Consider the following 26,314-nt stretch of genomic DNA (forward strand, 5'->3'; position numbering starts at 1 on the left):
TCCGCCTTACCGGCGGCCTCTGGATCCCTGAGACCTTAATCTGGTCCTCACGGCCCTACAGAAACCCCCCTTTGAGCCTCTTAGGGAGGTTTCGTTGTTTCGTCTTTCACAGAAAGTGGTCTTTCTGGTGGCCATAATTTCTCTTAGGAGAGTCTCTGATTTGGCTGCGCTCTCTTCGGAATCGCCCTTTTTGGTTTTTCACCAAGACAAGGTGGATCTCCGTCCGACTCCGGACTTTCTCCCTAAGGTGGTGTCTCCTTTCCACCTTAACCAGGACATTTCATTGCCTTCCCTTTGTCCGGCCCCTGTGCATTGCTTTGAGAAAGCGTTGCATACTCTGGATCTGGTGCGGACACTCCGGATCTATGTGTCACGCACCGCTGTTCTTAGGCGGTGCACCTCTCTTTTTGTGCTGACCACAGGTCAGCGCAAGGGTCTCTCGGCTTCTAAACCGACCCTAGCTCGTTGGATTAGGTCGGCCATATCCGATGCCTACCAATGTTCTCAGATGCCTCCCCCGCCGGGGATTAAGGCGCACTCGACCAGAGCTGTCGGTGCCTCTTGGGCCTTCAGGCACCAGGCTACGGCTCAGCAGGTCTGTCAGGCTGCCACTTGGTCTAGTCTGCACACCTTTTCGAAGCACTACCAAGTGCATGCTCATGCTTCGGCAGATACGAGCTTGGGCAGACGCGTCCTTCGGGCGGCTGTCGCCCATTTGTGAAGTTAGGTTTTGCCTACTTCTCAGTTTCTGTTTATTTCCCACCCATGGACTGCTTTGAGACGTCCCATGGTCTGGGTCTCCCATAAGGAACGATGAAGAAAAAGAGAATTTTGTTTACTTACCGTAAATTCTTTTTCTTATAGTTCCGACATGGGAGACCCAGCACCCTCCCTGTTGCCTGTTGGCAGCTTTCTTGTTCCGTGTGTTTTTCACCGGCTGTTGTTGTAGACAGAGGTTCCGGTTATTCCGGGTTTGACTTTATCTCTACTTATGGGTGGATGTCCTCCTTCATCTTTTGCACTAAACTGGTTGGATTTGTCATCCGGGGGGGTGTATATGGTCGGAGGGAGGAGCTACACTTTTAGTGTAGTACTTTGTGTGTCCTCCGGAGGCAGAAGCTATACACCCCATGGTCTGGGTCTCCCATGTCGGAACTATAAGAAAAAGAATTTACGGTAAGTAAACAAAATTCTCTTTTTATCTATGCTACTATAGCCTGGGACAGTTACGCAGGAATTAGCAATATGCACCAGAACTGCACGTGGTTCTGGGTATGTATTGCACATGACTGGTTCACTTTAAAGATGACATTTGTATTGTACTACAAAATCACCTGACAGATTCTCTTTAATTGGTTATTTCAAGTTAGATTTCCACGAACGCCTTGCTCTCGAGGCTCCTGGCTTACTGCTTACTGAAGGGTGGTGTACTAGTGATAGATTGGATCAGGGGCATTGTCACCGCTGGCCTGAACTGTTTTCTGTCTTTTGCTGCAAGGATAGGCAGCTTGGCCTCTGCATTATTGGAGACTCACAGGGGCATCAAAGCTGGCTGTTTCCTGCTAGCTTCTTTTTTTTGTTATATATAGAGCCTAACTGGCCACTGCTGATAAACTGTAGAGGTGGTTGGTATCCTAGGCAACACTCTGTCTGCCAACAATCTGTAAAATCAAAAAGCACTCCGTTCTATAGTAAGTACATTTTAACGTTCTCTATTTTTTAAGCAGTTTGTAATTCTACAGATGTGAGACCACGTTCTTTTAGTTTACTGAATAAAATGATTATATATTGCCCTCATCATCTCCCGCCTCGACTACTGCAATCTCCTGCTCTCTGGCCTCCCTTACAACACTCTTGCACCCCTCCAATCTATCCTAAACTCTGTGGCCCACTTAATCCACCTCTCTCCTCACTACTCCCCAGCCTCACCCCTCTGCCAATCCCTTCACTGGCTTCCCATCACCCAACGACTCCAGTTCAAAACATTAACCATGACATACAAAGCCATCCACAACCTGTCTTCCCCCCCTACATCTGTGACCTAGTCTCCCTTTACCTACCTGCACGCAACCTCAGATCCTCACAAGATCTCCTTCTCTACTCCTCTCTTATCTCCTCTTCCCACAATCGCATACAAGATTTCTCCCGTGCCTCCCCCATACTCTGGAACGCTCTACCTCAACATATCAGACTCTCCCCTACCGTGGAAAGCTTCAAGAGGAACCTGAAGACCCACCTCTTCCAACAAGCCTACAACCTACAATAACCCTTAGTCCAGTAGACCACTGCACAACCAGCTCTGTCCTCACCTATTGTACCATCACCCATTCCCTGTAGACTGTGAGCCCTCGCGGGCAGGGTCCTCTCTCCTCCTATACCAGTCTGTTTTGTACTGTTAATGATTGTTGTACGTATACCCTCTTTCACTTGCAAAGCGCCATGGATTAAATGGCGCTATAATAATAAATAATAATATAATGGGTCTAATTATTTCTTTTCACTAGATCCTAGATTGGTTTGCTCAGCTCTGTTTGGCTCTGAAGCATGTTCATGACCGAAAAATTCTCCATCGAGATATCAAGTCTCAGGTAAGATGAGATTCTTAAACTCCACTGAAATTATTATTGGGGTATTTGTGTGGTTCTTCCGGTCACTGATGAGTTATTTCTCGCTATTTTAGAATATCTTTTTGACCAAAAGTGGGACCATCCAGCTGGGGGACTTTGGAATAGCGAGGGTGCTGAACAGGTAGTTTCTTCAGTACAATACCAGAAGACGTGACGTGAACTCCTCTCATTTTTTTAATGAAGCTTAATGTGTTCTCACACAGCACCGTAGAACTGGCCCGAACATGTATAGGAACTCCGTATTACCTGTCTCCTGAAATATGTGAGAATCGGCCCTACAACAATAAGAGGTAAATCATATGTCTGTCTGCTCAGCCTTGGGATTGACTTCCAAGGTAGTGATTCCATTATGGAGCATTTATTAAAGGGGCTTTCCAGGAATTGAAACTAAAACTGAGCAAGTAAATTCTAACAATAACCTGTCCGATTAGCAGTATAACAAGATAGTGGGCAATAACGCCGTAGACAGAACTAGAATCATTTGCTAATTAAAGGTATTTAGCCATTTAATTTAATTAACTTCCTTTAGCTATCCTGTGTTCTGTTCCCGGATAACCCCTTTAAGCTGGCCATAGATTATCTTTAGTAATTTTCTCTGCAGACTTGGTATGGTAGAAAGGGGCATAAAAATGTATATTTTCAATAAAGTGAACATGTTTTTTTCTTCACAGTATCATTTGTGTAGTAGAGAAATATTGTAGCTTTATATTGGCCCAAATTTAGATTTTAGTTTTCTTCATTCATCTGTTGCCACCTATCCTGCTTTGCATCATAGACACATCAATAGTTCAGATCATCAATTTTTATCTCTACTGCCTGCTTAAAAGGGTCACAGGACATGGTGAAAGACGTGGTAAGTGTTAGTTTGGGCACTGATACCCCCTAAGGATCACTATTGCATATTACCTAAGATGCTCTACTGAGTGTCGTTACACCAAGGTGTATATTTTAAAGAGAACCTGTCACTTGTTCCAAAAATTGAGTTAAAGGGAATCTGTCACCAGATTTTTGCCACCTAATCTGAGAGCAGCATAACGTAGGGACAGAGATCCAGGTTTCAACAGTGTTTCACTTACTGGGCTGCTTAGTTTGGCTGCTTGATTAAAATAACTGTTTAATCATCATTAGAGGACTACTTGGCGTGCTGTAGGTAGTCCAGCATATCCATGAGCTTTGTATAACTGCTAGATCTGCAGCAGAGAAAACATTGATTTTATCAAAATGCTAAAAAACAGCTCAGTAAGGGACACATCGCTGGAATCAGGGTCTCTGTCTCTGTTATGCTGCTCTCAGATGGGGTAGCAAAAACCTGGTGACAGATTCCCCTTAACACTAGAACTACTGAGGTAGTCATTTTGACTACTTTGCACTATGTATTTCTATATAGGTGTCATGAGTCCAGTAGTTCTAGTGTTAAATACCTTGCAAAAATCCTTGAGCTCCCCTGATTGTGTCTCATGTCAGAGTAATTAATTTAGTATTTTAGGATCAGATTGAAATCATCTGGCTCGTAATTTCCTCAGGATTCTACTGGATAAGACAGAACGGTGGAGAGAAAGAGGCGACACAAACAGGTCCCAATCTGATGTACAATGCTTTGTAAGCTTTCTTTATTACTATGCGATACACTAGTAGTACAACCTCATTGTAGGAAACTAAACCAATCACGATTATATAACATTAGGAGTGTATTTTATGTGGCTGGGGAGTGAGTGAAACTTGGAGTGCTGAACATATAAACTTACACTTCCCTCACCTTATAAATATAAAGCATTAATACATTAGTCTCCCATTGTCCCCTTTTTTTAATTCCTATTTTAACATCATAATTGAGACGAGGCATAACCTTTGTGGTCACCTACAGAGGGTCCCTTTTCTTCCAGGTGGGGTTTTCATGCCTTCTTGCATAATGAGACTTTGGAGTTTCTTGACTCCGTTTCCTATTTCCAGCGTTCCCCAACCTCCGTGTGCTCCAGTTACTCCTGAGCTACAGAATTATAGGATAGAGGTTATTTTGAGTTTGTGTCTTAAGGTACCGTCACACTAAGCAACTTACCAGCGATCCCAACAACGATAGGGATCGCTGGTAAGTTGCTAGGAGGTTGCTGGTGAGATGTCACACTGCGACGCTCCAGCGATCCCACCAGCAACCTGACCTGGCAGGGATCGCTGGAGCGTCGCTACACAAGTTGCTGGTGAGCTCACCAGCAACCAGTGACAAGCCCCCAGCGCCGCGTGGAAGATGCTGCGCTTGGTAACTAAGGTAAATATCGGGTAACCAACCCGATATTTACCTTGGTTACCACCGCACGGAGCTACACGTGCAGAGAGCAGGGAGCAGCGCACACTGAGCGCTGGTTCCCTGCTCTCCTAGTTACAGCACACATCGGGTTAATTAACCCGATGTGTGCTGCAGCTAAATGTGCAGAGAGCAGGGAGCAGCGCACAATGCTTAGCGCTGGCTCCTTGCTCTCCTAGTTACAGCACACATCGGGTTAATTAACCCGATATGTGCTGCAGCTAAATGTGCACAGAGCAGGGAGCAGCGCACAATGCTTAGCGCTGGCTCCTTGCTCTCCTAGTTACAGCACACATCGGGTTAATTAACCCGATGTGTGCTGCAGCTACATGTGCACAGAGCAGGAGCCGGCACTGACAGTGAGAGCGGAGGAGGCTGATAACAAAGGTAAATATCGGGTAACCAAGGACAGGGCTTCTTGGTTACCCGATGTTTACATTGGTTACCAGCCTCCGCAGAAGCCGGCTCCTGCTGCCTGCACCTTTAGTTGTTGCTGTCTCGCTGTCACACACAGCGATCTGTGCTTCACAGCGGGACAGCAACAACTAAAAAATGGCCCAGGACATTCAGCAACAACCAACGACCTCACAGCAGGGGCCAGGTTGTTGCTGGATGTCACACACAGCAACATCGCTAGCAACGTCACAAAAGTTGTTCGTTAGCAGCGATGTTGCTAGCGATGTTGCTTAGTGTGACGGGGCCTTTACTATCCAGTAATTTCTGACATTGAGTGGATTACTGATGTCTTTATGGAGGACTTGATGGTGTTTGATCAGCTTATTGTCCCAGTCCTCCTTCACAACCTCATTAAATGGGTGATTGAATACCTATAAATCCCTTTATAAATACCTATCTTTAAGCTCTAACCACTTTCCTAATTAGCTTTATTATGATATTCCCCACAGTTCTTCCTATCTTGCTATTTCCTATATGTGTTTTTTTTTTACTTTACCTCTTTACTTCCTGAGATGTTTTGTTTGAGGGAAGTTGCAAATGGAATGTCCCACAAGGCAGGGGCTACCATGTCTTAAGAAGTGGTCACCTCTTGATCACCTTTACTGAACCAGGATGTATTTATATATATATATAATTTATATATATATATATATATATATATATATATATATATATATATATATATATATATATATATGTCAGTGTCTTCCAAAAGAAAGCCGCCTGAAGAATACACCGATCACTGCATTTAGCCACTATATATATATATATATATATATATATATATATATATATATATATAATTTGGCCGCCCATTAGGGGTTATCCGGCTTATTTTGACTTTTTTTTTTTTTTTATTATTACCCTATTGGGCTACATTGAGGCATGTAAGTAGATGGTGACCACTTACCTGCCCTGCTGTCAGCCACTCTCCGCCGGCTCAAAGCGGTCATGTGACCGCTCCTGCCGCGATTTTGCTCCTTCCGATCATTTCATGTCAACATGGGCAGGACCATGTTGACATTCAAATCTGGAACAGCTTGTTGCCGTCCTGCTGGGCGGCTACAGTGCGTGGAGTCACCGCCCACCTTCCCTGTAACCTCCCACACATTCCCCCGCACCCCGTACTCTCCCCGCCCACAGTGTCACCGCCAGCCCCGGGCCCCCTGCTTACAGTGCTTAGGATAGCAGGAGTGCCCGTGCAGTCTGTGTCCCGCTCCCTGCCAGCCCCGCGGCTGCTCGCACTGCAGTGTATCAGCAGCTTCTCACAGTGTGTGCAGCCGCGGGGATGACGAGCGCTGCTGGCAGGAGGTTAGATGAGATCATTCCCTCCTGTGACGATCTCCTCCTCTGCCGACGTCACCGCTGTTACTGCCTTCTATGCTCGCCGCGTTCTCATGTTACATCTCGCGGGTGGCCCGAGACTGTCACTAGCGGTGACGTTACGGGCTCTCGCGATACTGCTGAGAACGCGGGGGGCATAGAAGTCAGTGACGGCGCTGACGTCAGTAGAGCAGGAGATTGTCACTGCAGGTAATGATCTCATCTAACCTCCTGACAGCAGCGCTAGTCATCCCCTGCAGTGACCTGGGCTGACATATTAACCCCTTCACCCCCGGCCACTAAAACACCCTAATGACCGGGCCATTTTTTGCAATTCTGACCAGTGTCACTTTGACAGGTTATAACTCTGGAACGCTTCAACGGATCCTGGCGATTCTGACATTGTTTTTTCGTGACATATTGTACTTCATGTCAGTGGTAAATTTAGGCCAATACTTTTTGCGTTTATTTGTGAAAATTTAGGAAATTGTGCGAAAATTTGGAAAATTTCGCACTTTTCAAACTTTGAAAATTTATGCCCATAAATCTGAGAAATATGTCACACAAAATAGTTACTAAATAACATTTCCCACTTGTCAACTTTACATCAGCGCAATTTTCGAAAAAATTTTTTTCCGTTAGGAAGTTAGAAGGGGTCAAAGTTCATCAGCAATTTCTAATTTTTCCAACAAAATTTACAAAATATTTTTTTTAGGGACCACATCACATTTGAAGTGACTTTGAGAGGCCGAGGTGACAGAAAATACCCAAAAGTGACCCCATTCTAAAAACTGCACCCCTCACACTGCTCAAAACCACATCCAAGAAGTTTATTAACCCTTTAGGTGCGTCACAGGAACCAAAGCAATGTGGAAGGAAAAAATGAAAATTTTACTTTTTAACACAAAAATGTTACTTTAGCCATAAAATTTTCATTTTTACAAGGGAGAAAAGAGAAAGTGCACCCTACAATTTATTGTGCATTTTCTTCTGAGTACGCTGATACCCCATATGGGGTAAAAATCAATTGTTTGGGTGCACGGCAGAGGTCGAAAGGCAAGGAGCGCCATTTGAATTTTTGAACACAAAATTAGCTGCACTCATTAGCGGACGCCATGTCGGGTTTGAAGACCCCCTGAGGTGCCTAAACAATGAAGCTCCCCCACAAGTGACCCCATTTTGGAAACTAGAGCCCTCAAATATTTTTTCTAGATGTTTGATGAGCACTTTGAACACCTGGGGGCTTCACAGAAGTTTATAACGTTGAGCCGTGAAAAGAAAAACATTTTTTTTTACCACAAAACTGTTGCTTCAACTAGGTAGCTTTTTTTTTCACAAGGGTATCGGGAAAAAATGCAACATAAAATGTATTGTCCATTTTCTCCTGAGTACGCAGATACCTCATATGTGGTGGAAATCAAATGTTTGGACACACGGCAGTGCTCGGAAGGCAAGGAGCGCCATTTGAATGCAAAATTAGCTGCACTCATTAGCGGACGCCATGTCAGGTTTGAAGACCCCCTGAGGTGCCTAAACAATGGAGCTCCCCCACAAGTGACCCCATTTTGGAAACTAGAGCCCTCAAATATTTTTTCTAGATGTTTGATGAGCACTTTGAACACCTGGGGGCTTCACAGCAGTTTATAACGTTGAGCCGTGAAAAGAAAAAAATGTTTTTTTACCACAAAACGGTTGCTTCAACTAGGTAGCTTTTTTTTTCACAAGGGAATCGGGAAAAAATGCAACATAAAATGTATTGTCCATTTTCTCCTGAGTACGCAGATACCTCACATGTGGTGGAAAGTAATTGTTTGGCGCATGGCGGGGCTCAGAAGAGAAGGGCACCATTTGACAGCAAAATTGATTGGAATCATTAGCGGACGCCATGTCACGTTTTTAGACCCCCCCCCCCCATGGTGCCTAAACAGTGGAGCTCCCCCACAAATTACCCCATTTTGGAACTAGACCCCTCAAGGAATTTATCTAGATGTTTATTGAGCCCCTTGTACCCCCAGGGGCTCCACTGAAAGTTGATAACGTTGAACCGTGAAAATTATTTATTTTTTTTTAAAAAAAAATTTTAAAATTTTTGCAGCAACAAGGTAGCTTTTTTTCTTTTTACAACGGTATCAGGAAAAAATGCACCATAAAACGTATTGTGCAATTTTTCCCGAGTACGCAGATACCTCACATGTGGTGGAAATCAATTGTTTGGGCGCATGGCGGGGCTCAGAAGACAAGGAACGCCATTTGACTTCTCAAACGCACAGACGCAGTGCACTGATCGGCCGCTGCAGGAGGCACGGTCGGATGAGATACAAAAAGCGCTGGGGATACGGAAAAAAAATACTTTTTTTCTGTATCCCCGACGCTTTTTGTATTGCATCAGTCCGTGCGTCCCGCCGAGCGCTGATCAGGGATGCACATAACGGATCGGCATCCCTGCTCAATTTTTGGCGTGACTTTTTTTTCTGTATCCCCGATGCTTTTTGTCACGTCAAAAATTGAGCAGGGATGCCGATCCGTTATGTGCATCCCTGATCAGCGCTCGGCGGGACGCACGGACAGATGCGATACAAAAAGCGTCGGGAATACGGGAAAATAAGTCCCGCCGAAAACTGACCACGGATGCAGATACGTTATCTGCATCCCTGATCAGCGCTCGGCGGGACGCACGGACGCATGAGGTGTAAAAATAGAAAGGGGATAGAGGAAAAAAAGAAAAAAAAAAGTTATACTCACAGTATCCAGAGGATTAGCAGGAGGAACAGAAGGCACGGAACAGCTTTACAGCAGCAGCCAGCAGGCAGGAAGTTGGACAGCTCAGCAGAAGACCCAGGAAGAAGGACCCAGCGATGGAGGCAGATGTGATCGGCCGGTGAAGACAGGTAAGAGGACGTCGGGGGGACAGCAGAGGGGGACGGGGACAGCAGAGGGGGAGGGGGAGAGCAGAGGGGGAGAGCAGAGGAGGGAGATACCGGAGGAGCTGCAGAATAGAGATCAAGGGGGAGGCCGGCAGATTGGGATGTCTGGGGGCAGACCGGGATGTCTGGGGGCAGACCGGGATGTCTGGGGGCAGACCGGGATGTCTGGGGGCAGATCAGGATGTCGGGGGGGGGGGGCAGATCGGGATGTCGGGGGGGGGCAGATCGGGATGTCGGAGGGCAGATCGGGATGTGGGGGGGCAGATCGGGATGTGGGGGGGCAGATCGGGATGTGGGGGGGCAGATCGGGATGTGGGGGGCAGATCGCAGGGGGCACGGGCAGGGGCCATTACGGGAGCGCGCAGGAGCAAATCACAAGAGCGTGCAGGGGCTGCAAGAGAGCAGGGGAGGAGGGATACCGGAGGAGCTGCAGAATAGAGATGGCGGGGTGCAGATCGGGATGTCTCGGGGGCAGATCGGGATGTCGGGGGGGCAGATCGGGATGTCGGGGGGGGCAGATCGCAGGGGGGCACGAGCAGGGGCCATTACGGAAGCGCGCAGGGGCTGCAAGGTGAGCACAATACTCACCGCTCCTGCTCCGTGACGTGACAGCAGCGGCAGCAGCAGCGGTGGCGTGGTACCACTAGTACCAGCCAGTGCTGCACGCTGCAGACATGTTGGGGGAGGGCCCCCAGACCAGCACAGGCCTGGGGAGGGCGGCCACCGGCAGATCAGACCGCCCCACTGCACACTGATTGGAGCGATTGCGCGTCATAGCACGATCGCTCCAATCAGTGCTGCAGGGGGGGGGCCACGGTGTCTGCTTGCTTCCAGCCAATGATCGGAGCTGCTGCAGCCCCGGTCCTAGCTGGATTTTACAAGATCACACTATTTTTGGCATTTTTTTTTTGCCGAAAACAGCGTGATCAATGTGATTGGCGCTTCCGATTTGAACAGCCAATCACATCGATCGCCTATGGGGGGTGGCGATGCCACCCCCCCTGGGGTCAAGCAAAGGTCCCCTGCTGTAAGAAACAGCAGGGGACATCATTTGAAAGCCGTTGCTATGGCCACGGCAATCAAATGAAGTTTAGGCCGTAAAATTACGTCCCTGGTCGTTAAGTCACGTTAAAATAGGACGTAATTTTACTGCCCGTGGGCGTGAAGGGGTTAATGTTAGCTCAGGTCACTGCACTGGTCTCCCAGACAATGGAGAACATTATGTTCTTCATTGACTGGGACATTGACTATGGTATGGATGTCGTGGGACCCCCTTATTGGATTACACCGGACCCTGATTTTATTGTTCTTTTCAATAAATTGGTGAAAGAGGGAATGTTTTGGAAAGTGTTTTTTTTTCAAATAAAACTTTTTTTGTTGTCTATTTTTTTTATTACTGACTGGGTTACTGATGTCGGGTATCTGATAGACGCGTGACATCACGAACCCCAGCGCTTGATGCCAGGTGACATTACACATCTGGCATCAACCCGTATATTACCCCGTTTTGCCACCAGGGCAATGGGATGAGTTGGGGCACATCTAATGGATGCGCCACTTCTGGGGCGGCTGTAGCCTGCTATTTTTAGGCTGGGGAGTGTCCAATAACAGTGGACCTCCCTAGTCTGAGAATACCAGACCACAGCTGTCCGCTTTACCTTGGCTGGTGATCTAATTTGGGGGGGACCCCACATTTTTTGTTTTAAATTATTTATATAATTTAACATAACAGCGTGGGGTGCTCTCTGTTTTGGATTACCAGCCAAGGTGAAGCTTCCAGCTATGGTCCGAAGGCTGCAGCCGTCTGCTTTACCATAGCTGGCTACAAAAGATAGGGGGGGACCCCACGTCGTTTTTTTTTAAGTATTTTTTGGCTAAATACAAGGCTAAGCACATGAAAGTAACTAAAGGGTGCCAGCTTAGAATATGCAGGGGGGTAGGACATTATATATGTCTTTCTCATCTATCTATTCATCTATCCATTATCTATCTATCTATCCCATTCATTCTTCCCTCTATCCTGTCTCTATATCTATCTATCCATCTCTATATCTACTCATCTATTTATCTTTCTTGCTGCTTCCGTTTTTTGCGGTCCGCAAAAAAACGGAAGGTACATGGATGAAACGGATGCATCCGTGAAAAAAACGGACTTTTTTTTGCGGACCGCAAAAACGGAACGGTCATGTGAATGTAGCCTACATGTGTTCCCTATGGGGGGTAGGGGTCGGTACAGAACGATGGTGGGTGAGGTCGGTACAGAGCGCCGTTTGTGTGGGTGGGTGGGGAGGTTGCAGAGCCCGATGTGTGTGGGGGCGCAGAGCCCAATGTGTTTGGGGGGCGCAGAGCCCGATGTGGGGCTATTTCCAATGCTAAAGTGATAACAAACAGTTCAGGTGCTGGGACAGAATACTGACAGGGAATGTGTGTGCAGGGGGCGGGGCTGGACTGGACACTGAGGGTGGGCAGGGTGCGAGCTTGGACACTGAGGCCGGGCGGTGCCAGCTGTGACTGGGAGGTGTGGCACAGGAAGAGGTCAGTTTGCTGGAGCTGAATATAAACAAGGAGCTGCACAGAATAAAGGGATAATTCAAGAGGAACAAAAGTTAGAAAACAAAAAATAACAATGTAGGGGTGATTTATATGACAATACAGCACAGATAAACTCAAAAATGTTTGGTAAGCTAATGTCGGACAACTCCTTTAACTTGCAACAAACTCAGTAGAAGTATGTTCTCAACCTCTGACTCTGAAAGGCGAGCGGGGTGTTGGACCTTTTGTACAGGCTTGTGTGCAGCGGTGTTGATTTACCTACTAGCCTGACTGAGATGGCCGTCACCAGCTGGACCCTTCGGAATGGCTCAAATTGAAGATCCAGGCGTTTCCTGATGTTTCTTTAAGGATGACCCATTCACCAGGCTGCAGGGATTGGTTTCATTTTTTTGTCTGTATTTGGGATACAGAAACATACTTAGGCTATGTTCACACACTGCGTTTTTTACCTGCGTTTTTGGTCCGTTTTTGCTGCAGAAATTTCTTGAGAAATTCTTGTAACCTTTCTGCAGACATTCCCCAGCAAAACCTACGGCAAAAAAAATTAGCTGTGCGCACACTGCGTTTTTTTCTTAAGAAAATTCTTTCAGTAGATTTTCTTAAGAAAAAGAATGAGTATGTCACTTCTTTTCTGCAGAAAAATTTCTTAAGAAAAATCATTTTTCTAGTGTGAACATAGCCTTAAAGGTGCTAGTTAATTGTTGAACTTTCACGTCACATACCTTTACATTCACTATGCAGGGCTTGTAGTTGCTGAGGAAAGTATAGCCCAGTCTTTGGGGCTGATCTGTAGGGACCTCATAAGGGGAGAGAGCTATTTTTCTGTTTCTTTTTGGACACTGCGTATATAAGATAAGACACTCTCCAGGGCTTCCCTGTCTCCTTCATGGTTTTCTGAATCTTCAGTGTGTGTCTACTTTGCCACTGCTTTATGAGTGGTATATGGTCTGGAAAGCTTGTATAATAGCCAGGTTTCTCAATATACTATGAAGTATTTCCCCAGTGAAGCATGTCACCTTGTCACTAGATTATTTAATGGACCCCATATCGGCCAACAACTTCCTTGTATGAGCTTTTTAGCAGTGGTTTTTACTGTTGTACTTTTGACAGGCCAAGGCTCTGGCCTACCACAGAAAGGGTCAATGCTCAGCAGTACATACCGCACTGCACACACCTACCCTGGGAAGCTGTATAAAGTCAATCAGCAGTTGTTGAAATGGGTAGTTTGGTCTTGGGGTGCACATGGCAGGTATCTTTTAATGTTTTACCTGACTTATTACAGGCACAAGTGATGCAGGTCTTTACAATCATGGTGGCAACATTATTGAATCCCATGACACAGAGACAATAGCAAACTTAGCCTCCTTAAAGCATGCACCTTACCTATGGAAAAGATAAGCCATAATAGAGTAAAAGATTGCAGTAAGACAGTCTTGTCTCATCATCAGACCCATTCTCCACCTTGGGTTGCTCTTTTCTCCGACCCTTTGCTTTTCGACCGAGTGTGGGTCTGTAGGGTTACTAGGCACATTGAGATCCAGTCTTGTCTTCAGCTCCTGAACTACAATAACGTACTGTCAGGGTGTTACAGAGCAATGCCTTTTTGGGAGCCTGGTTGCACTTTTGGTTGATAGTTGCTTTGGGTGTGGTGTCTTTAGCATGAGCACATTGTGACTTAACATATTTATCACATGACCTTTACAACCCCTTTAAGAGTAGCTTTGGCTGATACCACTCGGATACATAACGTGCCCCTTGGATAGCGGTCTAGGTCTAATGAGTAGTAAGCAAGGGGGTATTTGCTTTCCCCCATGGGACTGTTGAAGCATTCCCTCGACATGGCCACTGATCGTTTAGCAGAACAAAGTAAAAGGAAGGCCAACATTTGGTATATCAAGGGCTAATGCACTGGATACTGCTTGTTTGAATTCACAGAAATGTACTTCTTCCTCAGTGTTTGTGGATCTTAGTGCATCAAGCAGGGGCTGCATGAATAATGATCTAGGAAGGCTCTAAGGTCCTTTAGTGACTTGTGCAGGGGAATATTCTGTAGAGAAAGGTGACATGCGCCATGAAAGATATAATACCCTAGACGTGTGCCAAAGCTGTTGATTGGTTTGTGAGGTTATGCATCCTTTTTGCACTAGGATTTGTAGGAGCAAGAACCTCTCAACATAACCGGTTGGTTCGGTCTCACAAAACAGTTCTTTTTAGGCTAGTTTCACACTTGCGTTGAACGGCATCTTTTGCATTGCGTTGTGTGACGGGTGCAACAGATGCGTTGCATATAATGGCACAACGGATGCAACGGATCGTACAAAACAACGGAAAGCTTTTTTTTTTTTCTTCTTTACAGTTTTATTTTACCGGCAGCAGACTCACTTGAGAGCTTTCACATGCTGGCGGCCGGGCCCTCAGCTGAGAGCTCTCACATGCCGGCGGCCGGGCCCTCAGCTGAGAGCTCTCACATGCCGGCGGCCGGGCGATCAGCTGAGCGCTCTCACATGCCGGCGGCCGGGCACTCAGCTGAGAGCTCTCACACGCCGGCTGCCGGGCGATCAGCTGAGAGCTCTCACACGCCGGCTGCCGGGCGATCAGCTGAGAGCTCTCACACGCCGGCGGCCGGGCGATCAGCTGAGAGCTCTCACACGCCGGCTGCCGGGCGATCAGCTGAGAGCTCTCACACGCCGGCTGCCGGGCGCTCAGCTGAGAGCTCTCACACGCCGGCGGCCGGGCGCTCAGCTGAGAGCTCTCAAATGCCGGCGGTCGGGCGCTCAGCTGAGAGCTCTCACACGCCGGCTGATCAGCTGAGAGATCTCACATGCCGGCGGTCGGGCGCTCAGCTGAGAGATCTCAAATGCTGGCGGCCGGGCACTCAGCTTAACGTTCGAGAGACAAAATAAAGTTTCTGTAATTTAAAAAAAAAAAAAAAAAAAATGAGCATGCGCAGTGAAAAATACAGGATTCCGCCTCTCAAAAAACGTTACATGCTACGTTCCTTCCACCCAGCGGACGCAACGCAGCATCGGCCAGCAGAAGCAACGCAGGTACTTTTGGCACAATCCGTCATCCATACAAGTCTATGGGAAACAAAAGGGCAGATTGTGGCGGAAGGAAAAAAAACGCATGTGTGAAAGTACCCTTAGTTTTATGCTGCTTTAGATTTTCACATTTGTTGCTTTTGGAACGCAATATGTGAAATCTCTGCTTGTAATTCAACTTACTGCCTCTTCAGAGTCTTTTTTTTTTTTTTTTGGTGGGGGGCATACACTCTGACCTCTCCTGCACTCTGCCAATCATAGCGGTATCTGAGACTGCTAGACTGGTTGGTCAGCTGCCAAGCTGTGATTGGCGGTGACTGTGAGTAAAAGGTGAGGTCGCACCTACCCAGAAAAGACTCTGAAGAAACACCCAGTTGAACGGCAAGCAGAGAGTTCACATACTGTGCTTAAAAAGCAACAAACATAAATATTTCTGTAGTGGAGCAACACAACAGAAAAAGGAAAAGAGTGGCAGAATCCCGGAAGCTCAGGGATTTTGGCCTTTTATTTGTCTCTATTTTGTATAGCAAGTGACAGGTCTTCGTTTATATGATATACAAGTACAAGAAAATTAGCTGAGTGTCTCTTCAATGGGCAGTGGAGGAAAATGGCTTTGTTTGCCCCACCCTATGTGTATGGAGCAGTGAGATATACATAGACTTCAATGTTACAGCTTTCAACACACTGCTGCTCATGGGGTAAAACTGTTCCCAGCTGCCCCTCTGATTGTGTATCCATTATATGGGCCACACTGCAACATAAAATATTTTTGTTGTCACTATTCAGTGCTCTCTGTTTTTCCTTTTTCAGTGACATTTGGGCACTGGGATGTGTCCTGTATGAAATGTGCACTCTAAAACATGCGGTAAGTAACAAAGGCCAATGAGGAACTCTCATGTCTACTGTTTCAAGATGATTTTTTCTTTCGGGGGGAGGGGGCGAATTAAAAAAAGAAATAAAAATTATTTCATTGTTTTTGGTAGTACGGATAAGGATTCACATTGCTAGCTGCTGTCATCTTTAGAGCCGCACTGCCCCTGTTTCAGGCTTGGTCCAATTGTGTGGTATAAAGGAATGAAATGTTCAAAAATGATTAAGACCATTCTGCACTGTGCTTTTTTTTTCACTTATATATGTATTTTTATTTTCTATATTTCTGATTTACTTTTAGTTTGAAGCCGGTAACATGAAGAACTTAGTTTTGAAGATCATTCGAGGATCTTATCCTCCCGTGTCCGTGCATTATTCATATGATCTTCGCAACCTGCTATCTATGCTTTTTAAGAGAAATCCCAAGGATCGTCCATCTGTCAACTCCATATTGGAGAAGCCTTTTATATTTAAACGCATTGAAAAGTTTTTATCTCCACAGGTAAACATTTATTACTGGTGTACATACAAAAACATTTGTCGATATGAGAATATATTTAGAACCCAAAATGGTTACAATGTTCATTAAAGGAGTTGTCCACTCCTCGGATAACCCCTTCTCAATCTCTATGCTTCCCACCAGTAAAATAATAACATCTACACTCTTCCCCCGGTGCTAGCTCTGTTTCAGCAGTGTCGGCATTGGCTCTCCCAGGGATTGCATAACATTATGTCACAAGATCCCTTCGGTCGCTTCACTGTCCCCTCCTTCAGACGTAATTGACATCTGGAAAGTCATCCTGGTAAAGTGCCGGAATTGTCGCCTCCATTAGAAGCGACAATCCCGGCACTTTACCCGACTCATCGTGATTGCTCTGATGTTGGGGCAATCAGGGAAATACGGGATTAATAACCGCTCACAGCTGCCACTAAGCCCTGGATTAGTAAAAGGAGGCATCTGAGACCACCCCTATTAATAACCTGTAAGTGAAAATAATTAAACACAAAAAAATTATTTAATTGAAATAAAATATAAAAAACACACCCTCTCTTTCACCCTTTTTGTTAACCCCCAAAACACCCAAGTCCGACGTAATCCACAGGAGGTCCCACGATGATTCCAGCTATGCTACAGCTAAAGTGAGCTTCATGCAGAGAATGACTGAGCCGCACAACGAGCGGTGACATCACTCAGGTTATTTGCGATCACTTGAGAGTTCCTTTTTTTTTTTTAAACCCCTTCATGACCTATAACGTATCTGTACGTCTTAGGTCATGCCATTCCCTTTAATGCAGGCTCACACGGCAAGCCTGCATGCTTCCCACACATGTTGGTTACTCTGATCAGCCAATATGTGCAGCTAACTGGCGCACTAGTTCAATCCCACACAATTTCCGTGACGTGATAATGAGGTGCTGATGGGATGTCAGGACAGCCAGGGCTCAGCTTATGACCTGTGTCACTGTCATGACATAGTTCCTCTGTACATCACACTTGCACCGTACAGAGCAGTGCTGAACAAAAAAAAAGTGTAAACATTTTTTTTTAAATTATAAAAAGTACCAAAAAACAAGTTCAAATTACCCCCCTTTTTGCCCCATTGAAATTAAAACAAACAAAATACACATTTGGTATCGCTGTGTAAACAAATGTCTGGTCTATCAAAATATAAAATAAATTAATCTGATCGGTAAAGGGCATAATGAGGAAAAAAAATACGCTCCAGGAATGATTTTTTTTGACCGCCGCAACATTGTAATAAAATGCAATAACAGGCGATCAAAACATCACATCCATCCAAAAAGGGTTTAATTAAAAATGTCAGCTCAAGACGCAAAAAATAAGTTACCACTGAGCCCAGATCCCCAAAAATGAGAACTTTACAGGTCTCGTAAAATGGTAACAAAAGCACAAGAAAAAAAAAATAAATATATATGTATACATCTCTAGTACAGTATCGTGCTTTCTTGCTTCGCTCTGATGGGCCGTGACATGCGGTGAAACTCAGCCCAGTCACTCACGGAGACTGAGTCCCGTTTCGGTTTCGGTGATAACGGGTCAACTTCCAATTCCATGACATCAAAGGACATCAGAGGTCACTGCAGCCGGCATCACGTGATGGGGATGAGTGGACAGCGATAGAGCCGCACACAGGCACAATTGACAACAGACGGTATTTTGAAAAAGCCTTCTGTCACAGCTTTACACCACTGTGGCCACTATGCTTTGTAGTGGACCACCTCTTTAAGTTTTAAAATGGAATTTATTATAGATGGGCGAATAGTAACTATTGGTGCTTGGATAATGCTTACTGAATACCAAGTACTATTTCAGTATTCATCACGACAAGAAAAATGCTCCATTTCCCCATTGACTTGCATTAGGTTTGTTATTCGTGACAAGTGCCGAAATAGTACTTTGGGATTATGTTACAAATAATCCGAACACAAGTAGTTACTATTCACCCATCACTAGAATTTATATCTGCTCAGATGAAAATGCCCTGGTATTTCAGGGCTTGAGATGACCAAAGAATGTAAACAACCTTTGTAACAAGGAGACGATCTAAGTTGAGAGATTGATATTCAAAGCTTTAGATTTGGCTAGGTTAATTTTGACGTTCGAGAGATGTATATCTTTTAAATTCCGACATTAGATTAGGGAGAGAGACAATCAGATTAATAATGAAAAATAACTGGTTATGTGCGTAGGCCACTATTTTATAGGAATTGTTTTGAGTCCGCAATATCTGTATTAGATCTAATATGACACAAGAAAGGCTCAATAGTAAGAATGGAGATTAACTGAGAGAGAGAGGATAGCCATGCTCAGTACCATGTAAAATAGGAAATCTCTGAGAGGACACTATTCACCTGAGCAAAGATGGACAGGGAGGCAATCCACTTCAACATACAGCTTTGTAAACCCATTAATCTCAGCACTTCCTCAATAAATGTCCAATAACCCGGTCAAAATCCTTTTCAGCATTGGTCGAAGAAAGCATCAAGGGCTATCAACTAATTTAGCTATATGAATAATAAAACCCACCTGGTCTGGATGAATGATGTCTCCATGCAACGCGGCTAATCTGGATGTGGGCGTCTTGGTACAGAGTTTCTCATAGACTTTGCTGGATGATTTTTTTTGCTTTTTATTGATTGAAAAAAAAAAAAAGCAAGGAAAATAGCATGAAAAAAAGCCCTGTGGGCAAAAGGCCTAAGCAGAGAAATGGGACGTTAACTAGAACATTGGGAAGGATCTTTCCCCTCTTTATGTATGAGCGCATCTTCAGGAAACTGCCTAGTAGGACAAGTGGGTATATTGTTCATGGCAGAAATTGAGAGTAAGTAATCACCAAATTTTTTCATAATGTGTAAGGGGGAGGCCGTCGAGACCCAGTAATTTACCTGGACTTTTTGGAAGGTAGGGAGGTATAAAAATTCTTGAAAGAAAAGACAATATCTCTTGGCATAGTAACCTTGCAACGCGACTGGTTCTGGATCTCTGGAATAAAACTCTTCAACCTCTGGATCATCAACGCTCTTGCAAGTGTTCTACTTGTATTCCTAAATTCATAAAAATGTCTTCTACATTTGGCCAAGGAACTCTTCGCTTTATGAGATAAAAGGGCTTTCATCTCATCTCTTTTTTTTGAATGAGAAAGATTTTTATATACTGGTCAGGAAAGCCTTTATGACGAATTTCAAGAGTACAGCTATCAGCCAGCAAGTTATTGTTTGTTGCAGAAAGCACCCATTTTGTGTGAGAACTAAGTTTAATAAAGATCTCCCTGACCACACATTTGTGGGCTTCCCAGATCATTTTGAGTGACATATCCTCAGTAGTAATAATAGTGAAATAGTCAGTGTGGTTTACAAATTCCTCTTTCATGCATATAGGTTAGTCAGAAGGAAGATGCCCCAATTTGTTGAGGCTGGTGTTTCATATATTGAGGATTGTGTAGCAGTAAGAGGAGGAATGGAGTAGGGGTGTGTAGCAGTAAGAGGAGGGAATGGAGTAGGTGTGTGTAGCAGTAAGATGAGGAATGGAGGTGTGTGTGTGTGTGTGTGTGTGTGTGTGTGTGTGTAGCAGTAAGAAGAGGAATAGAATAGGTGTGTGTGTAGCTGTAAGATCAGGAATGGAGTAGGTGTATAGCAGTAAGATGAGGGAATGGAGTAGGTGTGTGGAGGAGTAAGATGAGGAATGGAGTGGAGGTATATTAGCAGTAAGATGAGGAATGGAGTAGGTGTGGAGCAGTAAGATGAGGAATGGAGTGGAGGTGTGTAGCAGTAAGGGCCTGTGCACACGCTGCAGTTTTTGACGTGTTTTTTTTTATAAAACTGCATCTATCCTGAAGCCAGCAAACTCTGTGGAATTTTTGATTTGCTGTGCACACACATTCATTTTTTTCCAAGGTGATTTTGGAGCAGATTTTGATGCAGGAGAAAAATCTGTATCATGTCAATTATTTGTCCAGTTTAGCAGCATTTTTCACCCATTAACTTCAATGTTATGCTGAAAGAACGTTGGTAAACCGCAGGCGTGTTCACACTGAGACAGTTTCCTTTTGCCTGTACTGCGTTATTTCTACAGGATCAGATCAGGATAATGGAGTAGGGGTGTGTATCCGTAAGATGTGGACTGGAGTAGGGCTGTGTAGCAGTAAGATGAGGACTGGAGTAGGGCTGTGTAGCAGTAAAGTAAGATGTGGACTGGAGTAGGGGTATGTAGCAGTAAGATGAGGACTGGAGTAGGGGTGTGTAGCAGTAAGATGAGGACTGGAGTAACATTTCTGGCATAAGTTTGAAGACTTTGACAAACAGGCAAAGCCATTTTGCATGAAAACGCTTCACATAATTTAGCAACTTTTCACAAGTGTATTACTTCAGTTGTCTGGCGTAAACACTTTAATGAATCGGGGCCTGAGTGTTTGTTTAGACTTAGTTTTTGTCAGTACATGGGAACTTATCCTTTTCTGAGTTTTCATTAAAGTCAATTGGAAAACACCACTATAAATCGTTTTAGTGGTTGTTTTAAATAACCACAACAGGTCCAGTAATGTAATTTTTTTATACTTTGTTTTGTTTTCATATACACATGATCAATCCTCTTCTTTTTTTTTTTTTTTTTTTTTTTTTTTATAGCTTATAGCTGAGGAGTTTGGTATGGGAGCAGTTTTGAATCCACCTAAGCCTGTAGGCCATGCCGTAGCTGGTAAGTAAGACATGTTAGATACACTTCTTCCTCTTTATGTTTTATTCTATTCATGTTGACTTTTGCTTTAATTTGTTGTTGTATAAATGGTTTCACTTTTGCATCATTGACAATGTATTTTTGTGAAATAAGCCAAAAGACCAGCACAAGTCACCCCATCAGCCTCCCCTCCGGCTCAGAAGATCACCAAACCAGCTGCTAAGTACGGAGTGCCTTTATCTGTCAAAAAGTCTGGAGATGCTACTAAGAAGCATTACGAGAGAAAGCCACAGATGAAACACAGACAGGTGGGAACACAACCATGGATATTTAAGGTGTCTCCTATGGTAATTATTTGCTACCTACTATAATGGAAAACCTCTTCCTGAGCTCCATAAAGCTGCAGATAAATGGCTGCATGGAGCGTCTATAACTCTTGCCTACATCTTCCCAAACTATCAACCTACCTAAATGATCTACTTATTTATATAGTTGGTGTGTCTCCATCTTCTGAGAGCTGTTCTGTCCCGGGTCCTGACCATTTTGCTTCTGGTCCTGTGCCTGATGGTTGATAGTTTCCTAAATTGGCATTTGACCAGTACTGTTATTGATACAAGTAAAATATATCTTTGTACCGTGTTAGCCAGTAGAGATAAAAAAATTGTTTAAAAGAACTGAGAGTCCTCAGTGGTTGATACCTTTTAATGGCTAACTGAAAAGATGGTAATAATTGCAAGCTTTCGAGACTACTCAGGTCTCTTCATCAGGCATGGTATTACACAAAATCTGAAGAGTCACATATTTATACACAACTGGACTTAGAATAGTGCAGTAAAAAAAACAAAAAACAAGTTATATAAAACAGAACTATCTCTATGGCAGGGGGGCAAACTGTTGTGGCCATAAATTTTGCTGCAGTTCAGTGTGAAAGTTTTATAAAACTTTCACACTGAACTGCAGCAAAATTTATGGCCACAACAGTTTGCCCCCCTGCCATAGAGATAGTTCTGTTTTATATAACTTGTTTTTCTTTGTCGCTCCATTGGGAGACCCAGACAATTGGGGTGTATAGCTTATGCCTCCGGAGGTCACACAAAGCATTACACTTAAAAGTGTAAACCCCTCCCCTCTGCCTATACACCCCCCCGTGCATCACGGGCTCCTCAGTTTTATTGCTTTGTAGCAGCTGCTGGGTGTGTTAGTGCGCCGGGACTACCGCGCTGGCCGCGCTTGTTTGCCGGCCGCGCTTATAACTTTAGTCCCCGGCTTTTGCGGCCTAGTGCCGCATATTCCCGCCCCCGGGCCTGCCAGTCAGGGGTAAGGGCGGGACGCTGCACTGGACGTCAGCGCTGAGGGCAGGAGCATACTTTGTATCCTCCTCCCCCCTCACTGAGCACCGTGGGGCACCAGATTCCCGCACTTTTACAAACCTGTACCTCATGTGCGGCAATGCTTCCTGCAGGTTCCACCTACCCTCATTGTGTGCAATGCTCGGCCCCTGTGACACTCACTCAGCCGGAGTCTCAGCCACTGGTGGGACCCCCGGCCCAGGTGGAACCTCCGGCCCCCACTGTCCAGGTGACAGGGACAGAGTTTGCAGTATTTGCTGACAAACTTTCTGAGTCTATGGATAGATGGTCTGCTAAGATACTGGAAGCTTTGCAGTCCAGACCTGTAACACAGGCCCCGGGCACTGTTGATTCATTGCCCCCATGCCCCCCTCGGTCGGAGCAGCAAAGAGCTCCTGGGTCAACTCATAGGTCCCACGGGGAGGACTCCGACACGGACCGCAGTCCCAGACCGACGAAGCGGGCTCGCTGGGAGCGTCCCTCGACTTCATCACACTGTTCAGGGTCTCAGCATGAGGACTCTCTGGAGGATGAAGCAGATGCGGCAGATCAGGACTCTGATCCTGACGCCGCGCTCAACCTTGATACGCCTGAAGGGGACGCCATAGTAAACGACCTTATAGCGTCAATCAATCAGGTGTTAGATCTTTCTCCTCCACCCCTTCCGATTGAGGAGTCAGCTTCTCAGCAGGAGAAATTTCATTTTAGGTTTCCCAAACGTACACGGAGTGCGTTTCTTGATCATTCCGACTTCAAAGACGCAGTCCAGAAGCACCGAGCTTTTCCGGATTTACTAAGCGACTTCATGACACACGTTATCCCTTCCCCCCTGACGTAGTCAAGGGTTGGGCCCAGTGTCCCAAGGTGGATCCTCCAGTCTCTAGACTGGCGGCCAGATCCATAGTTGCAGTGGCAGATGGTGCATCACTCAAGGATGCCACTGACAGGCAGATAGAGCTCCTGATGAAATCCATCTATGAGGCTATCGGCGCGTCCTTTGCTCCGGCATTTGCTGCCGTATGGGCACTACAAGCTATCTCAGCTTGTCAGTCTGAGATTAATGCACTCACACGAGCCGCGACTCCGCAGGTTGTGTCATTAACCTCTCAGGCGTCGGCGTTTGCGTCCTACGCCATGAATGCGGTACTAGACTCTGCGAGCCGTACAGCGGTAGCATCCGCCAATTCAGTGGCAGTCCGCAGGGCCATGTGGCTACGTGAATGGAAGGCAGACTCTGCTTCCAAGAAGTTTTTAACCGGTTTGCCGTTTTCTGGCGACCGCCTGTTTGGCGAGCAATTGGATGAAATCATTAAACAATCCAAGGGTAAGGACTCGTCCTTACCCCAGTCCAAACCTAACAGACCTCAACAACGGAAGGTACAATCGAGGTTTCGATCCTTTCGGCCCTCAGGCAGGTCTCAATTCTCCTCGTCCAACAGGCCTCAAAAGGATCAGAGGAACTCTGATTCATGGCGGTCTAAGGCACGTCCTAAAAAGACCGCCGGAGGAACCGCTCCCAAAGCGGCCTCCTCATCACTTGCAGACTCCCCAAACCGCATCCTCGGTCGGTGGCAGGCTCTCCCGCTTTTGCGACGCCTGGTTCCCACATGTCCAAGACCGATGGGTGAGAGACATTCTGTCTCACGGTTACAGGATAGAGTTCAATTCTCGTCCTCCGATTCGTTTCTTCAGAACATCTCCGCCCCCCGAGCGAGCCGATGCTCTTCTTCAGGCGGTGAACTCTCTGAAGGCAGAAGGAGTAGTTATCCCCGTTCCCCTTCAGCAATGGGGTCACGGTTTTTACTCCAACTTGTTTGTCGTACCAAAAAAGGATGGATCTTTCCGTCCCGTCCTGGACCTCAAACTGCTCAACAAACACGTGAAAACCAGACGATTCCGGATGGAATCTCTCCGCTCCGTCATCGCCTCGATGTCCCAAGGAGACTTCCTAGCCTCAATCGACATCAAGGATGCTTATCTCCACGTGCCGATTGCACCAGAGCATCAGCGCTTCCTGCGTTTCGCCATCGGGGACGAACACCTTCAGTTCGTGGCATTGCCTTTCGGCCTGGCAACAGCCCCACGGGTCTTCACCAAGGTCATGGCAACAGTGGTTGCAGTCCTACACTCTCAGGGACACTCAGTGATCCCTTACTTGGACGATCTTCTTGTCAAGGCCCCCTCTCGGGTGGCATGCCAACACAGCCTGAACATTGCTCTGGAGACACTCCAGAGGTTCGGGTGGATCATCAATTTCCCAAAGTCAAAACTGACACCGACACAATCGCTGACATATCTCGGGATGGAGTTTCACACTCTCCCAGCGATAGTGAAACTTCCGCTGGACAAACAACGATCACTACAGACAGGGGTGCGATCTCTCCTCCGAGCCCAGTCGCACCCCTTGAGACGCCTCATGCACTTCCTAGGGAAGATGGTGGCAGCAATGGAGGCAGTTCCATTTGCACAGTTTCATCTGCGTCCTCTTCAATGGGACATTCTCCGCAAATGGGACAGGAAATCGACGTCCCTCGACAGGAACGTCTCCCTTTCTCGGGCAGCCAAGGCATCCCTTCAGTGGTGGCTTCTTCCCACTTCTTTGTCGAAGGGGAAATCCTTCCTGCCCCCATCCTGGGCTGTGGTCACGACGGACGCGAGTCTGTCAGGGTGGGGAGCGGTCTTCCTCCACCACAGGGCTCAGGGTACCTGGACTCAGCCAGAGTCCTCCCTTCAGATCAATGTTCTGGAGATAAGGGCAGTGTATCTAGCCCTGAAGGCGTTCCAGCCGTGGCTGGAAGGCAGGCAGATCCGAATTCAGTCGGACAACGCCACGGCGGTGGCATACATCAACCACCAAGGCGGCACGCGCAGTCGGCAAGCCTTCCAGGAAGTTCGGCGGATTCTGCTGTGGGTGGAAGCCACAGCCTCCACCATCTCCGCAGTTCACATCCCGGGCGTAGAAAACTGGGAAGCGGACTTTCTCAGTCACCAGGGCATGGACGCAGGGGAATGGTCTCTTCACCCGGACGTGTTTCAAGAGATCTGTTGCCGCTGGGGGAAGCCGGACGTCGACCTAATGGCGTCCCGGCACAACAACAAGGTCCCGGCATTCATGGCACGGTCTCAAGATCACAGAGCTCTGGCGGCAGACGCCTTAGTTCAGGATTGGTCGCAGTTTCAACTGCCTTATGTCTTTCCTCCTCTGGCACTGCTGCCCAGAGTGTTACGCAAGATCAGGTCCGACTGCCGCCGCGCCCTCCTCGTCGCCCCAGACTGGCCAAGGAGGTTGTGGTACCCGGATCTGTGGCATCTCACGGTGGGTCAACCGTGGGCACTACCAGACCGACCAGACTTGCTGTCTCAAGGGTCATTTTTCCATCTGAATTCTGCGGCCCTCAACCTGACTGTGTGGCCATTGAGTCCTGGATCCTAGCGTCTTCAGGGTTATCTCAAGAGGTCATTGCCACTATGAGACAGGCCAGGAAACCAACGTCAGCCAAGATCTACCACAGGACGTGGAGGATCTTCTTATCCTGGTGCTCTGATCAGGGTTTTATTCCATGGCCATTTGCCTTGCCCACTTTTCTGTCTTTCCTTCAATCCGGAATGGAAAAGGGGCTGTCTCTCGGCTCTCTTAAGGGTCAAGTCTCGGCGCTCTCTGTATCTTTTCAAAAGCGT

At 46.3% G+C, this 26,314-nt stretch overlaps 1 protein-coding gene across 3 annotated transcripts in view; it reads left to right on the top strand.

Annotated features, from left to right (window-relative positions):
* NEK1 (NIMA related kinase 1) overlaps positions 1–26,314 on the top strand; it is a 282,342-nt gene that overhangs the window by 53,715 nt on the left and 202,313 nt on the right. For all 3 annotated transcript variants that reach the window (XM_075347215.1, XM_075347229.1, XM_075347221.1), the window contains exons 4-10: positions 2,505–2,588; positions 2,681–2,748; positions 2,831–2,917; positions 16,034–16,088; positions 16,395–16,595; positions 21,239–21,308; positions 21,441–21,595. In XM_075347215.1, the coding sequence (XP_075203330.1) occupies positions 2,505–2,588; positions 2,681–2,748; positions 2,831–2,917; positions 16,034–16,088; positions 16,395–16,595; positions 21,239–21,308; positions 21,441–21,595 (720 nt within the window). The remainder of the gene's footprint in view (positions 1–2,504; positions 2,589–2,680; positions 2,749–2,830; positions 2,918–16,033; positions 16,089–16,394; positions 16,596–21,238; positions 21,309–21,440; positions 21,596–26,314) is intronic.

This window comes from Anomaloglossus baeobatrachus, chromosome 1 (genome assembly GCF_048569485.1).
Source record: "Anomaloglossus baeobatrachus isolate aAnoBae1 chromosome 1, aAnoBae1.hap1, whole genome shotgun sequence".
NCBI classification, from domain to species: Eukaryota; Metazoa; Chordata; class Amphibia; order Anura; family Aromobatidae; genus Anomaloglossus; species Anomaloglossus baeobatrachus.